We start from the raw sequence: 16,047 nt of genomic DNA on the forward strand, positions 1-16,047 counted from the left end.
AATATGTTCAATTGTTTTACTAGTTTTTTTTAGTTTATGATCAACTTTTGTTCTAAATTTGAGTTTGTCCACCATGTTTTGTCCGATACTGTATATATATATATATATATATATATATATATATATACATATATATATATATATATATATATATATATATATATATATATATATATATATATATATATATATATATATATATATATATATATATATGTATGTATATATATATACGCATACACACGTTGCATTTTTTGTAAAATATCCATTTTTTGTAAAATAAATTCTTTATATCTGAATTTAATAAAAATGAAAAGATATTTTGATTCTGTGATTAAAGTTGCTATTTTTCGAATCTTGTTATCGGGCTGAAATACAAACAACGATGAGAAATCTCCCTTATATATGATATTAGTTTTTGACGTAATTTTTTGAGAACTTTTATTTGAATTGAAGATTATATTTGAGTTAGAAGAATTCTCCAAATGATTCTTAGCTGATGATGTAACAAAATCTTTGATATTTACTTTTGAAGCATAATTAGCAAATTTAGTTTTCTTGCAACTAGGTAATTTTTTAAAATAGTTTTCTTCTATGTCTTCTGGCGGGATTAGTTTCATTGGCTCTTCAAAATATCCATTACTTTTGATTTTTTTGTAATATTCCAAACTTTCTTGCAATATATTATTTGTTTTAGCTTCGACGTTGTACTTACGTTGAACCATTTCATAAGATTTCATCTCATAAAATTTTATTTCTTTAAAACAATTTAAAAAAACAAATAATTAAAAACGTAATTTATAACTTGTACACTTTTTTGATACTATTGTAAAGTTTTTAATAAAACACAAAGTAATAGTTTTATTCGAACCATCTGCCTTTTACTTTCTTTCTTATTTTCAAAACATTAATTAAATTATAAAAAAATCTTTAAAATATTAAAACTATTAAATATAAATATTATTAAATTTAAATAAGCTTAAATATTAATACTTTCACAATAAAATTTGGAATATAAAAATGAGTTGAGCTAACTAGAAGATTTTGAAAAAAGTTACAGCATTGCTTCATATTCATTCATTTTTCTGTTTTACAAAATATTTTTTAGGTTCTTTCATGTCCATTATTAATCCCAATGAAAGAAAAAAAAGTTTTTGAATGTGATCACATGGTCCGGATTACCAAAGAACACTTTTGTCAGTAGAGAAACAGTTGAAATGGGAACTTGTACTGCTATTATTTATTTTAATGAAGGCAGTAAAAGCTTTTCAGATGTTTAAAAGGAGTTTAATTTGACTGCAGGGCCGCGCCGAGGGGCGTCTGGGATGTCCCCCCCCTCTCTCTCTAACGAAAACAAAATTCAAAAATTAGTTGGCGAATTTGGACACTGGAGTCGGCAAATGAGAACTTTTTCTTTTTTAAAAGACCTTAATCGGCAAAAAAATTTTAGGCCTTTGTCGGCAAAAAACAGATACGTTTGCCCCCCCCCCCTCCCTTCCTCCTCCTTTAAGATTTCTTCGGGACGGCCCTGTTTGACTGGGTACTTAAGAGTAATGACATGTGCTTAGTTTGATTAATTCTTGTATGAAGCAAATGAAGCGCAAGTCAAGACGTATTTAACAAAGTTTGAAAATTCATACAACTGAATATATATTACGTCACAAAGTTAATCAATTTTAGGTATTTTTTAGACTTGAGTCTAAAAACTACCTAAAACTGAATAACTTTGATTTTAATCATTTCGCCATTATTGACGTTCCACAAACTGTTGAACAAAATTTAATTTAAGACATTTTAGTTTTTAAGGCTTAACATTAGCAGCTTTTAAAATACAGAACAAAAAAAACCTCGGACCTCTTGGTTCCGAGTCAGAACTCTAACTACTGAGTAACAGCTGCTAAACATTTTATCTAGGCACATAGACATATACTATGTGTTTGAAACGAAAATCAATTACAAATAACTAATGATAATAAGCATAAACAAGTGAAAGACCTACGTTGACACTACGTCTAACAAAACTTCTATTATTTTAAATATTATAGACAACTTTATTCAACAATTATTGATAATAAAATTTAATAAATACTTTAAATATTATAATTAAAATGCAAACATTCGAATGAGTGGCCAAGCCTAATTGAAGTAAAGAAAAAATTTAAATATCGCAAGCATCGTTAGAAATGCATTTTTACTATCTTATAGCATTTCAAAATTTTAAATACAATACTCATCAATATCAGTTTAAATATTATTTATTAAGAAAAAATAATAAACAATATTCATTTTCCAAAGCCGCCAAAACCCATCAACGCAGCGACATCATCATCTTGGTATTCTTTTAACGATTCCTCGTGTTTTCTTTTTCTTTCGGCTTTTAACCCTTTTTTACGTAGACGAGCTCTTTCTTCCTATAAAAAAAAAATTTTTTTAATTATTTGAAATCGTTTTAATATATAAATATTGAATCTTAGTAATTTGAAATATACACTTTTTCATACATGTTTTGATATAAATTTCGACTATTGTCAATTGTATTTTAACAATTAATTCCGATGGCCTATTCATTACATTAGTCATTTATTTTTTAAATGTTTATTAGAAAAAATGGTCAAATAAACTTAAGGTGAGCAAAGGAACCTAAGATTTTTGCAGAGTCTTCATAAAAACTATTTGTAAATTTGTAATTTATATTATTTCACACCTTTAAACTTATAATAAAAAAAAGTAAAATACAGAAAACATAGATTAGAAATAGATATCGTAGATTCAGAAGTATTTTCATAAGGCTACAATACCTGAGTGAGATTTTGCACAAGCTTAACACGCTTAATAAATTTATGATTCCATTACTTTATAGACAATTTCAGAATGTAGAAATTTTAGCCTCGGACAGGAATTAAATTATTACAAAAAATTATTTAATTTTTTATTTAAAAAAAAAGGTTGTTGCAAAAAATGACTGCAGAAATCTTTTTTTATTTAAACTCTTAACTATAATTTGAAAAAAGTAAAAATCAAGTACTCGGTGTAGTTAAGGCAATTTTAAAATATTATAGCGTCTGTATGATCAATTGTTGACTACGACATATTTCCGTAATAGTCTAGTCAAAATAGGTCTAAAAATGGGCTAACTTGGACAAAATTTGGATAAAGATGAATTTGGTATCATTCGAAGCGTAATTTTATTAACTTTAACATATCCAAAATCCACCAAAAACTATTTTGGGTAAAAAAAATTATGAACACTTTTGTTGACCTCACTTTGTAGAAAATTTTCACGAAAATCAACAAATATTCGAAGGGCCTACTGCCATTAACTTGCTCAAAAATAATGCGATTCCTATAAAATTTTGGGCAAATTTAGTTTGATGTTTACAAATTATAAAATTTAAAAATTATTAACTTTGAAAAATGCTGACATCAGCATTGCTTTACTTTAAAACCATAGCATGCGCAAAATGCGCCAAAAAAAAATTATTTGAAATAATATATTTTGTGCACTTTGTAAATTGTAGAGCCGTAAGTTGATATTGTTAATTATTATTTTTAAATGTTGCTATAAGTTTAAATATTTTAATGGATATAGTTCAAATAAAAATATAAAATGTTGAACACATTTAAAGAAACTTGCTTGCTTTGCAAAGAACGTGAACCTGCTGGTCAAGTGATTGTGGGAAAGAAAGGTATCAATACCTTAATTCATTGTTATTTTATTGTTGCGTATATTCAAATGTACGCAACAATAAAATTCTTGAAGAAGAACTAAAGGAAAGGAAAACGGTGACAGTATATGTGGCATGCAGGCGTGATTATACAAACCCAAAAAAAAAGTGTTAAATTATCAAACAGAAAGCCCTACAAACTAAAAGATTGCCTTCTGCAAGTTATTTTCTTTTTTACTTGTGCTTGTGTCATTGTCCCATACACTCGATTATATTTATGTATGTAGGAGAATAATTTTTTTGCTAAAAAACAGTTATTCTGTTCTTTTATATTCTTTTAACTGTTTTTAATAAGCGAAACATTAGTCAAGTTTGACAAAATTTATTTATAGTTTTGACCGACACATTCAACTGGAAGCAATGCTACTTCATTTGCGGCAACCTAGCATTACCCGATCCTAAACATCGTGATCGTAAAGCCGTAATACAAGTGCGCAAAATAAAATTTAAACAAAGTATGCTTAAGGTTTGTGAAGGAAGAAAAGACAAATGGGCGCTTGATGTAAAATCTCGTTTAAATTGCTGTGTTGACCTGGTTGATTCTATATACCACTTTGAATGTTACAAGCTATTTTCAACTAACAGGGAGAATGTTTCAATTCAAATATATTCGAATTGATTTTTTTCCTCTTGTAATAATAATGTTGATATTTTGTGCTGTTGTTATTAGGCAATTACCAAATACAGAAAATGTAATGTAATGAACAATTCTGACTGAACTTTATGTCATGTGTATTTTAATGTTTCATATTCTTCTCAAAAAAATCCTAATCTATTTTCAGGTCAAATTTGAGTGAAACAGAAAAGCCTGGTCGCAAAGAAAATTCATCAATGGCGGAGAACTTTAAAAGGCTTTGTGGGTGGTCTGAGAGTCAAATGGTTCCTGTGACAAGTTCTGAATTGCACAATAAAATGGAAGAGCTAGCAAACTCTGAAGAGATTTATTCAATGAAGCACCTAAAGAGAAAATTAAAAAGAAAAATATAAAGATGACATAATTATTAGTTAAACTGAAGGCAAACCCAATTTAGTATACTTTAAAGATGCAGCTACATTTATTATTGAAAAAAAGACGGAGAGCAAAGATGCAAACAAAGAAGTTATCATTAAAACCGCGGCTAAGTTTATAAAAGCGGAAATTTGAAATTCAACACAGAGAATTACCCATCTAAATACGATATTGAGCATCATGAAGAAAGTTCAGGCCTATTGCTTCGCCTCTTTATGAAACAAATTACATCAGATGAATTAAAACAATTTTCTATTGGTCAAACTATAACGAAAATTATTTGATTGCGATGTTATGTGCCGTCTTTGCTTTTTGGATTAGGAATAGAACTAGACCACAAGTTTGGATTAAAATAGTTGACAAATGAATTATTTAAACTAGGATTTTGCATAATTCCATCAGAAATAACACGTTTCAAACACTCTGTTATGGCTAACAACGATAGCAATATTTAAGGAGTGCTGGATGGATTGTTTACTCAATGTGTGGCAGACAATGTTGATCATAATGTCTGCACATTGGATGGTAAAGACACTTGGATGGTAAAGACACAGGATAGACATCATCGCTGCACATTGGATGGTAAAGACACAGGATAGACATCATCGCTGCTGGGATGATAACTCTAAAATTTTGGAAAAACAACATCGAATTAAAAGAATAAGTTATAGTTTAAAAGCAGCAGAAATAGTCTCTAAGATAAATATTCCGATTTTGTGGTACGACATTCCAAACACAGCTGCATTAACAAAGATACTCTTTAAGCCGATTGTTGAGCTTCAGTAACCAGACTTTTTCATTGTCTCTCTGTGTGGACCTTTTCTGGTAAATTTCATTCATTTCAACTGCTGGTGAGAACCGGGCACAATGCAACGGATTTTATTAAATAAAAAGCAGTAGAGGCTTGACTAAAGGAAGGGGTATGTCTGAAACTACAAGGAATATTTGGGTCAGTACCTTGCATGAATGCGAAGCAATCCATGAATCAATGTCAACAAAGCATCATTTTGAGAGCAGTTAGCAACATTGTGAATCTGGTGAATCACGTCGAAAAAGAGATACTAAAGATTTTAAAGCATTAAAGGAACAGCTCGAGCTATTTAATCCTTTCGAGTTTCAAGACTCAAGACTTCAATGTATATTTACTGGCCTAAATGCTGATAAGGATGATGAAATCAATTGTGATCAAGCAGAAACAGTTAGTTTAGAAATTCAAAACAGTCGTAATAATATTGCAGCCAACCAAGCAATTATCAAAGTTAATGGCGATGCAGTCCACATAGACCCTAATATTTTGTTCCAAAAGCTATTCATGCTAATAGACAGGGCTGAAGACTTGACTGACTGCTATGAATATGAATTAACTCTAGAGCCCACATCTCTCTTCAAAGATGGTTTAATGAGGAAAGCTAACAAAGCAGAGCTCGGTAGAGAACTCATTAAGGATTCCACAATTTTAACAGTGAATAATGACACAACCTATGTTCTTGGCAGAGGAACTTTTCTGTATTGATTTTTTTAGAATCTTCCGGCCACATATTCAAACATCATGGAACAATATTGTAAATTTATTACAAAAAAGTATGGTAATAATATTTCCATTGTTTTTGATGTTACAAATCATCCATCAAAGATCACGAACATCAAAGGAGAGGTAAAAAGTTTGCCAACATTGTATTCCAACCAAAAAACCAAGTCAACTGCAATCTAAATTTCTTTTAAACAGCAATAATAAAACTGCTTTGATCAAAGCATTAGGAATGAATGAATGAATGGGGCTGAGAGAAAAAGGTCATGTTGTAGTGGAATGTGAAAGGGCCGCTGACAGAACAATCATTATGACAGACATAAAGACAGACAGGTACCTATGCAGCAAATTAAACCACAAATGTCAATTTTACTTTCAAAACAGAATAGAAAATTTTTTAAATACACTCACTTTTCAATAAACAGCTTAAGTGTAACCCAGCACCTAAAAAAACTCTTCATTAATTTTTAAGCTTATGTATTTTTTTATTCAGGATCCTGCATTAATTCACATTCTTAACATCATAAGATGTAACTGCAGCACAAATACAAAAACATCATGTAGAAAACAATCCCAATGTCGACATCATGGAATAAAATGCATGACTGCCTGCAGGCAGTGCCAAGGTTTGGAGTGCATAAATGCAACAAAATATGATGATACCAATATCAATGACAGCGAAAATGAATCTAAAAGTAATGAAGATGGAGATGGAAACATGTTTGACTTTTGATTTTATTTCCAATTATATTAGTCGAATGTAAAAAGCACTAATATTTAACCTTACATGAAAAATTATTCAAAATTAGTTAAATGTATATTTAGTGGATCGAAATATAATTTGAAATAATATATTTTTAAAATGTTTGTTTTTTGTTTTGAGCTAATTAATAAACAAGTTAGTTTTATTTGAGGCTCAAATTCAAATATTTGTTGTGTCAAATTTTGACCAAATCAGACAAAAACTGCTGACATCAGCATTTTGAAAATAATATTTCAAACAATTTATTTTCTATAATTTGTACACATTAAGCTGTGTTTTTGCAAAATTTCATAAAGATTAAGCATTTTTATAATGAGTTATTACAACTTATTAACAGCAGAGCCTCTCCTTTTTTTTTTTTTTCTTTTCAGAAATTTTCCAAAGTGAGGTGAGCTAAAATTTTCATAACTTTTTTTGCCCAAAATGGATTTAGGTGAATTTTGAATATGTTAAAGTAGATAAAATTACGCTTCGAATGATACCAAGTTTATCTTTACACAAATTTTGTCCAGGTCTGACCCTAATTTGACTAGACTATAAAATGATTAGGTCTGTGAATTCATGGCCTACTATATTCACGGCGATATATCTTACACTTTTGAGGGAAAAAAAATTACTGGAAAAATGGCTGCGCAGAATATTATACTTTTAAAAAGCAACTCAAATCTTAATTTTTTAACTTGAAGTGCTTCAATGTAAAAGTGGCAGTTGGTTTTTATTATATATACTTTTTAAGAAAAAATAGATATCAAAGATTTAAAGACATTTGTGTAATATTTGTTGGAGAACTGTCACAGAAATTATTCAAATCAATATACATTTATATCTATGTATATTATATTTATCTATAATATATATATATCTGTATTTATGTATATTTTAACGCTTTGAAAAAAATGTCAAGAAGTAGTTCAAAGAAATTAAATAATAGGTAAATTTTATTAAACTATATAAACAAATGCTGTGCAACTGACATATTAGCAATTTTGATTTCACTTTTTCCTTTGCTTCTTTTTAAATGTTTTTAAATTATTATTGGAAACCAAATCCTTAGATGCTTTGCAGTTTTTGCATTAAGACTTTTTGACAATTTTTTTGCAAGATAGCCTGCTATAGTTATTGCCACTTCTTGACAATTATAATCAATGAAACTTTCTATAATTTCTTCACTTCAATTTTTAAGCAGCTCATAAAGTATTTTCAAGGAAGGATGAATATCTGGTAATAGATTTTCTTCCCAGAAGTTTATATACTCCTTAAATAAAGATTGACATGACAAAATTCTTTCTGAATTTAACTTCTCTAAAACTTACAAGAAATCTTCCTCCACTCATTTGTCTGTATTGTGAGAAACGTCTTTCAATTGGATCACTTTGTAGACAAGCTGTCATCATGTAATCATATCCATCATTGAGGAGCTCCTCAACAAGCAGTGCTTGAGCACATAATTTATTTACAAATGCTGATGCAGTTTGAGTTGTGAGGGTGAATACCACTGATTGATCCAATCAGCCAGAGCTTGGTAAAATATCATTTTGTTATCTCCTAATACAATAGCATTGCCAATAATATTAGGTGAAAACCTTAGTTAAGAATTAGCAATTGTCCACCAAGTGTCAAAAATAGTTTAAAAAATTTGAAACATCTTTTCAATTTAGATAACAGCTTTTTGAAGCTGCAGTTGTAGTTTCATGTATAATTTATTATTATATATACATTATCATTATATATATACATTAGCAATTGCTAATGCAAGTGGCACACTTTGTTTATTATTTCCAGGATGTAATGCCTCATATGTAAGCTTTGGAGCTTTTCTAAGTTTACCTTTCAGATTATTATCATTATGTTAAATCTTAAATAAATCATCCCATCTAATATATCCTGATGGACAATTAATATTGATATAGGCATTATGGTATTTTAAGTCTGGAAAAACAAATTTTTTATCATTTAATAATTTCTAAGGTTTTTGACTAAATACACACTATCATAAAACAAATATGTCTTCTTTGCATGATTCTGTGGGTGAATAATAAAATTTTTTGATTCAGACTTGAACATCGTAACTAATGATGAGAATGCATTAACATTAGTGTAATGATTGTCTGTCACTATACCACGCACAATGAACCCAGCACCTATTTGATTTTTAAAAATTTGCTATTTTTTGTAATAGCTAATTTCCAGAGAATGTGACTTCTGGAATTGCTTGAACAATAAAAGGAATAGATTCTTTTAGTCCTACTATCATGAATGCAACAATTCCTTTGTACAAGCTACCTTCTTTGTCAGCACCAACCTATTCTCCTCCTTGATATTGTGCTGTTTTTCAAAAATACATTTCATCTATCATCATAACACAATCAGGAGAAATTTTTCCTTTTTCACGTAGAAGCTTTAAAGCCTTTATAGAATCGATACCTCCTTGTTGAACTTTATTTAATAAAGATATTGATTGTAAAGGAAACTTTTTAAGTAGTAGTTTGAATGTCTGTAAATATGTATATTGTAAAAGAAATGCATATCGAATCATATCTGCTGAGTATGGTGGCCTGTCTTGTGGCTGATTAAGCTTTCTATGTTTAATTTCATCTCAAATAGTATCATGATTTTCTAATGTGTAGTTTTTCATATAAGAAGGAAAATTTTATAGCATACTAATTTTATCAAGTTTTGCATTATGTCCTTTAACAAACCAACTTGGAATGGAAGCGGTGTTCCTTTGTATTGCAAACATACATTTAGGTCTACATCAACTGTTTTCGATTCTAATATAGTTGGAAAATGTCTGTTCATTAAATACTGTATTATAAAAAACAACACCTTTTTCAAATCGCTTAAATTGAAACCCTGGTGGTACTAATGCCTCCTTCAAATTATGTACGTTTGTAGTTGTATCATTTTCTGAAATACTTTTAACTGAACTTTTTGGAATATTCTCAATATAGGAGGATTTCGAGAAGTTTTTAAAACTGCTAAAGATGATTTTTTTTTTGCAAAAGCTCACAGGTTTTAAACGACAGTTCAGGGTGCATTTATCACCTCTAATTATACATTTATCTTCAAAACAAAATTCACATAAAACAGAATGTTTTGTTTAAGTCCAATCTGAACAATTAACAAATCGTATCCAAAGTTGACTTTACGTTTTGGTCTTTTGCAAAATGAAAAGATGAAATTTGGTTGTGTTTGTTGCTTAAGTTATCCCGATGTACATTTTGGTGCAGCACATTTGTTGACCTTTTTTAATATTCTTTAATTAATATTTTTTAAATTCTTTAAAAGTTAGTAAATTCAGAAAGAAGAATGTTTTTAAAAATAATATTTTAGCGTATTTTGTGTCTAAAACTTTCAAACCTGGCTTCTTAATTTCCCCCTCAAAAATGTAAGATATAGGGCCGTGAATATAGTAGGCCATGGTGATTTATGAAAAAATAAAAAAAGTTAAAATAATAAATTTTGCGGTATCATAAAATATAAATGTTTGTAGAGAAAAAACCCAGACCCAGAATCAGATTGTGATTTTAAGAAGATTTTTTTTTTTACAAAAAATCTACTTAAAATCACAATCGCTTGTCCAAATTTGAATAAGATTTTAAATAAATATATTTTTTTATGTCTTTAGGTGAAATGAACATTGTAGTTTAATATGTTCTGTTCTGATCATTTATTTCATTGGCAGTTTTTCTTAAATATAAGCCCTTTCATGGTCGGAATTCTAGAACTTTTTTGTGAAAATTGATAGAAATATTGTATTTTAACAACTATATATAGTTAATACGCGTCAGAACCAATTAGAACTAGGATTTATAGAAGGTTAAGGCACTTTTTCAAAAGATTTTAACAAAGTTTATGTTAACGCCAATAAACGAAAGTGATTTAAAGACTCCAAAATGGTGTTCTTTAGATTAACTATTAAGGACAGTAAAAAGGTTTTGAAAATTATATAAAAAAAAAAAAAAATTTCTTTAAATATTAAAAAACCTGAAGCAAAAAAATTTATAACATCTAAAGTTCTTGTTTGAACATAATACGCTAATAAAATCATACTAATTCCAAATAAAATAATTCGAATAATTTGTAAATCGCCTTAACCACAGTAGTAAAAAGTAGATCGGACATATATTTGGAAAAAAGTATTCTTTTAGTCGAAAAACAATAAATTAGTTTTAAAAAATTTCAGAGGTTTCAAGAAATTAGAATTCTGATTTTTGATTTGAATACACTAAACTTTTTATATAAAAGAAAAACAGACAAAAATGTAAAAAAACAAAAACCAATGAATAAAAAACTTTATAGAAAACAAACAAAAATTAAACAATATAAATTTTTCTAACATAAAAAAACCTTAAATTTTTTTGTAAACAAATTTGTTTAGTAATATAATAATAACTCAGATCAATTTTAGGAATAACCAGATAAGTGCGTAAAATCAATCAAACCTGCAGTTATATTGTGATTCAACTTATCCACATTAATTTGATACAACTTACTTGATAGGCATCATGATCAATTTATACTACTCCCTCTGATCTAAAACACTGTTCCAATTTGTATTAAATGTAAAGAATTATTGAATAATAAATTATGTTGTTATTTTTTACATAAAATTTATTTTTTTTGAACTTTTAATACTAATGGAGTATTAAATTTTCAAAATGTTCTAAAAAAATAAATTTTATGTAAAAAATAAAAAAATAACAACATAATTTATTTTTCAATATTTCTATACATTGAATGCAAATCGGAACAGTATTTCAGAACGAAGGGAGTATTATTTAATTTAAATAAATCTTTTTTTTTTCTTCATCTTTTTGTGTGAAAAAAGGGTTTTTTTATCAACTAATACTTTAGCTAGGGTGCATCCAACGCCCCATACATTCAAAAATTGATCTGTCCCTATTCTTAAAACTTTCTATTGGTTCTCACAAGACACCATGTTAAATTTTTTCAAAATTGAATGAGATTTAGGGGGGCCACCTCAAGTCTGAAACTTGCAACAAGACCCTAAACAGAAGGAAAAAAAGTTTTTCAAAAGTATGTCATGTTGGGTCTCAAAAGAAGCAAAAATTTATAAAAATTTCAAAAATAACAAAATTTTACACAAGAATTATTATTCTAAGTTTTATTGCATAAAAATTATTATTTTTTAACAAAAAATTAAAAAAAACCTTTTTTTTCATGTTTTTGTCAAAAAAAATTTTCAAGGTATTTTTAACAAAAAAACGATAACTATTTTTGAAATTTTTATAAAGTTTCGCTTCTTTTGAGACCCAACATGACATACTTTGGAAAAACTTTTTTCCTTCTGTTTAGCGTCTTGTTGCAAGTTTCAGACTTGAGGTGGCCCCCCTAAATCTCATTCAATTTTGAAAAAATTTAACAGGGTGTCTTGTGAGAACCAATAGAAAGTTTTAAGAATAGGGACAGATCAACTTTTGAATGTATGGGGCGTTGGATGCACCCTAACTTTAGCTTATTCATATACCTCTTAGTTTACAGTAAAACCAATAGAAAAAAAACTTTAAAAATACAAACTAGGATTTTACATCAAAAAAACAAAAGTATAAGTAACTTTTGTAATTTTTTTTTAAAACTATAAGTTTTTTCTAGCTGATGTGTTATCGAAATTGTTGTGTAATGTAAAATTACAATGTGAAAAGTATCAATTTATTTTTTTTGAATTTTGAGGCGATGAGGCTAAAGCTATTGCTCTGGACATATCTAAAGCTTTTGACTAAGTTTGGCATACTGGTCTTCTCCATAAGCTTGCTTCAAATGATGTAACTGGAATTGTTTTTGAGATTATCAAATGGTTTCTTTCTAAACGCTTTATTTAAGTCATCCTTAAAGGCCAACACTCTTTTTCATTTCCAGTAACTTCTGGGGTACCTCAAGGCTCTATCCTTGGTCTCTTTTTATCTATTATCTACATCAATGATCCTCCTGGCAACATTACATCTTAAGTGGCTCTTTTTACTGATGAATTTTATACTCCCGTCTTGATCAAAGTCTTCTCTTTTTGATCACTTAGAACAGGCAGTGGATCTTGAATCTGATGCAGTGGCTTGTCAACTTTAACTCCAACTAAACTCAGCTATTTACAGCAAACAACTACCACAATACTGTCATATTCCTATATTAATGAATGGCAACCCAATTACTGAGTCCTCTTTTTTACGTTTTCTTGAATTATCATTCACTACTAACCTCTCCTATAAACCATATATACAATTGGTTGCTAAATTAGCTTCTGCAAAGATTGCTTCTCTTAACCGTGCTCACCATTTTCTTACTCCTGATTTCATTCTCTACCTCTACAAAAATCTTAAACACTATTGTCATATTGAACAATATGACAATAGTGTTCAATATATAGTACATATATTGAACACTATTGTCATATTGTTCTATATATGTACTATATATGTATATATATATATAATATGTAGTAATTAATAACTATAGTTATATTTATATCATTTACTGTATAATAAATGTTTTAATTATTTTTTGAGTCTATAGACCTATTAATATAAACATACATTATAATACAATTTTAATGTCTTTACATATTAATAATTATTAATAAAATTACGATACAATATTATTGTTGGTTAAAAAGTCAGCTGCTTTGCCTCTTTTACCAGTTCCAGTTACTAAAGATCTTATTGGATTGTTCTTCTAAAAATCCTCCTTCTCTACAAAACAAGATCCAAAATTGCATTTTAAATGTAGTTAGACTTACTCCATCTGCCTTGCTCTTGAATTCTTGAATTCTTTGTTTTCTCATAACTCCCAACTTTATAGTGATTGCTTGCAGCCTTTCTTGGGAGTGAATCAGAATTAAAAAAAAAAGTTAGGCATAATACCATTTGAATACCAATGGAAAATAACACAGTGAACTGCATAATAAAGAAACATTTTTCAATTTGATGTACAACTAAACTCTATGTATCTTTCTTTTATTCAAGCACTTATTGAGTTTGCTGTACTTGTATGAACTTTATCAAAAACAAGATATCCCCATGCTAGAAAGAGCACAATGTTGTGCTAATAAATTAATACTTTAATCAGTACTTGCTTAAAATTTTTATATAATATAATTAAACCTTTTTAAAATTATCAAATTAACATGAGAAAAATTTAATTTATAAAAATTTTTACAATATATTTCCCCTAATGCTTTACAATGGACAAAAATAATAATTTTTTAATTATATTTCGAAGTTTGGTTGTTATTTTGAATAGAAACCTAGAGTAGCATAAAAAATATGAAATTTTAGCATGCAATGATGATATAAAGTTTAATCTAAAGCGGTAACTTATTTTTACCCTAAAAAAACAAACAAAAGAAACTTAATATTAAACACTAGAAGACCACTGTTTTACAAAATACCATGATAAACATTTCAATGCAATGCATTAAAGTAATTGCAATAAACTAATTGCAATGACTTCACAAATGATGTCAAAATTTTAAATGTTTTTTGAAAAGACTTAATGAAAACAAACTCAATGAAAAAACTTAATAAGAAAATAAATCAACAGTTTAAAAAAAACTGATTTTAATTAATAACAGAAAATATTATCAAAATAAGTACATTATTCAAGTATATAAAAGGTAACAATTGATTTTATCATAAAGTGAAACAAAAGATGTGTAAATAATAGCAATCTAGTTTACATCTTTTTCAAAATATTTCATTCTAAAATATTTTAGGTGTTACAAATATTTAATTATTTTGAAATACATCTTTGCTGTTTGTAGAAACATATTTTCTGAAACTGAAAAAATAATTTTCTAAAGGTTCAACCTTGACCGGCAAGAATTTATTAATGGAAGGTCAAAACAGTAATTTTGATCATTTCAGGCAGTCGATGATATTATTGGCCACTTGTTAACTGTGCGCTGTGTGTGCATATATATATATATAAATATATATATATACATATATATATATATACATATATAAATATACATATATATATATATATATATATATATATATATATATATATAAATATATATATATATATATATATATATAATATAACTATATATACACAGTGCACAAGTTAACAAGCAGCCAATAATATCATCGACTGCTATATATATATATATATATATATATATATATATATATATATATATATATATATATATATATATATATATATATATATATAAATTAGTAAAAAACACTTATCTAACTTTTATCTTCTACTTTAAGTTTCACCATTTCTGGATCATCAGGAAGAGTTACTAAATCTCAAAAGAGATTTTGAGATTTAGTAACTCTTCCTGATGATCCAGCAATGGTGAAACTTAAAGTAGAAGATGAAAGTTAGATAAGTGTTTTTTACTAATTTATTATTGCTCTGTTCTTTAAGAACATTGAGCACTCTATTTGTAAAATACACTGACATAGTTTACATTTATATATATATATATATATATATATATATATATATATATATATATATATATATATATATATATATATATATATATATATATATATATATATATATGTATATATATATATATATTTATATAGAACTCTTAGATGTTGTCCGAAAGTTTTTTCCATATTTTGTTGACAAAAAGTAAAAATTAAAATGCAAGACCGGAATTATTTTTTTTTATTAATTGATAGACTGTCTGCCCCAACCAAACCCTCAGTCGATGTAGCAGCACTCCGTTGCGAGTCAGGCTATTTGTCAGTCGATATAGCAGCACTCCCTTGCAAGTCAGGCTATTTGTCAGTCGATGTAGCAGCACTCCCTTGCGAGTCAGGCTATTTGTCAGTCGATGTAGCAGCACTCCCTTGCGAGTCAGGCTATAAGATAGTCGATGTAGCAACACTCCGCGCATGATTTATAGTAAAAAAAATAAAAATAAAAACATTTTATTAAAAAAAATAAAAATAAAAACATTGTTTATATTGTTAAAAACATTCAGAATATTTTTAAAAACATTCTGGTCAATTAAATTTGCGTTTTTGCGGCTTTTTTA

At 27.8% G+C, this 16,047-nt stretch overlaps 2 protein-coding genes across 2 annotated transcripts in view; both read right to left on the reverse strand.

The window, feature by feature from the left end:
- The window catches only part of LOC105848388 (voltage-dependent R-type calcium channel subunit alpha-1E), a 170,233-nt gene extending 169,415 nt beyond the window's left edge, over positions 1-818 (reverse strand). Inside the window, exon 1 of the mRNA XM_065798166.1 lies at positions 322-818. Within this exon, the coding sequence (XP_065654238.1) occupies positions 322-740 (419 nt within the window). The 5' untranslated portion in view covers positions 741-818. The remainder of the gene's footprint in view (positions 1-321) is intronic.
- A 1,421-nt stretch (positions 819-2,239) lies between these two features.
- The window catches only part of LOC100199405 (zinc finger matrin-type protein 2), a 17,642-nt gene continuing 3,834 nt past the window's right edge, over positions 2,240-16,047 (reverse strand). Inside the window, exon 2 of the mRNA XM_065798167.1 lies at positions 2,240-2,411. Within this exon, the coding sequence (XP_065654239.1) occupies positions 2,283-2,411 (129 nt within the window). The 3' untranslated portion in view covers positions 2,240-2,282. The remainder of the gene's footprint in view (positions 2,412-16,047) is intronic.

The sequence above is a fragment of the Hydra vulgaris genome, chromosome 05, assembly GCF_038396675.1.
Source record: "Hydra vulgaris chromosome 05, alternate assembly HydraT2T_AEP".
NCBI lineage: Eukaryota > Metazoa > Cnidaria > Hydrozoa > Anthoathecata > Hydridae > Hydra > Hydra vulgaris.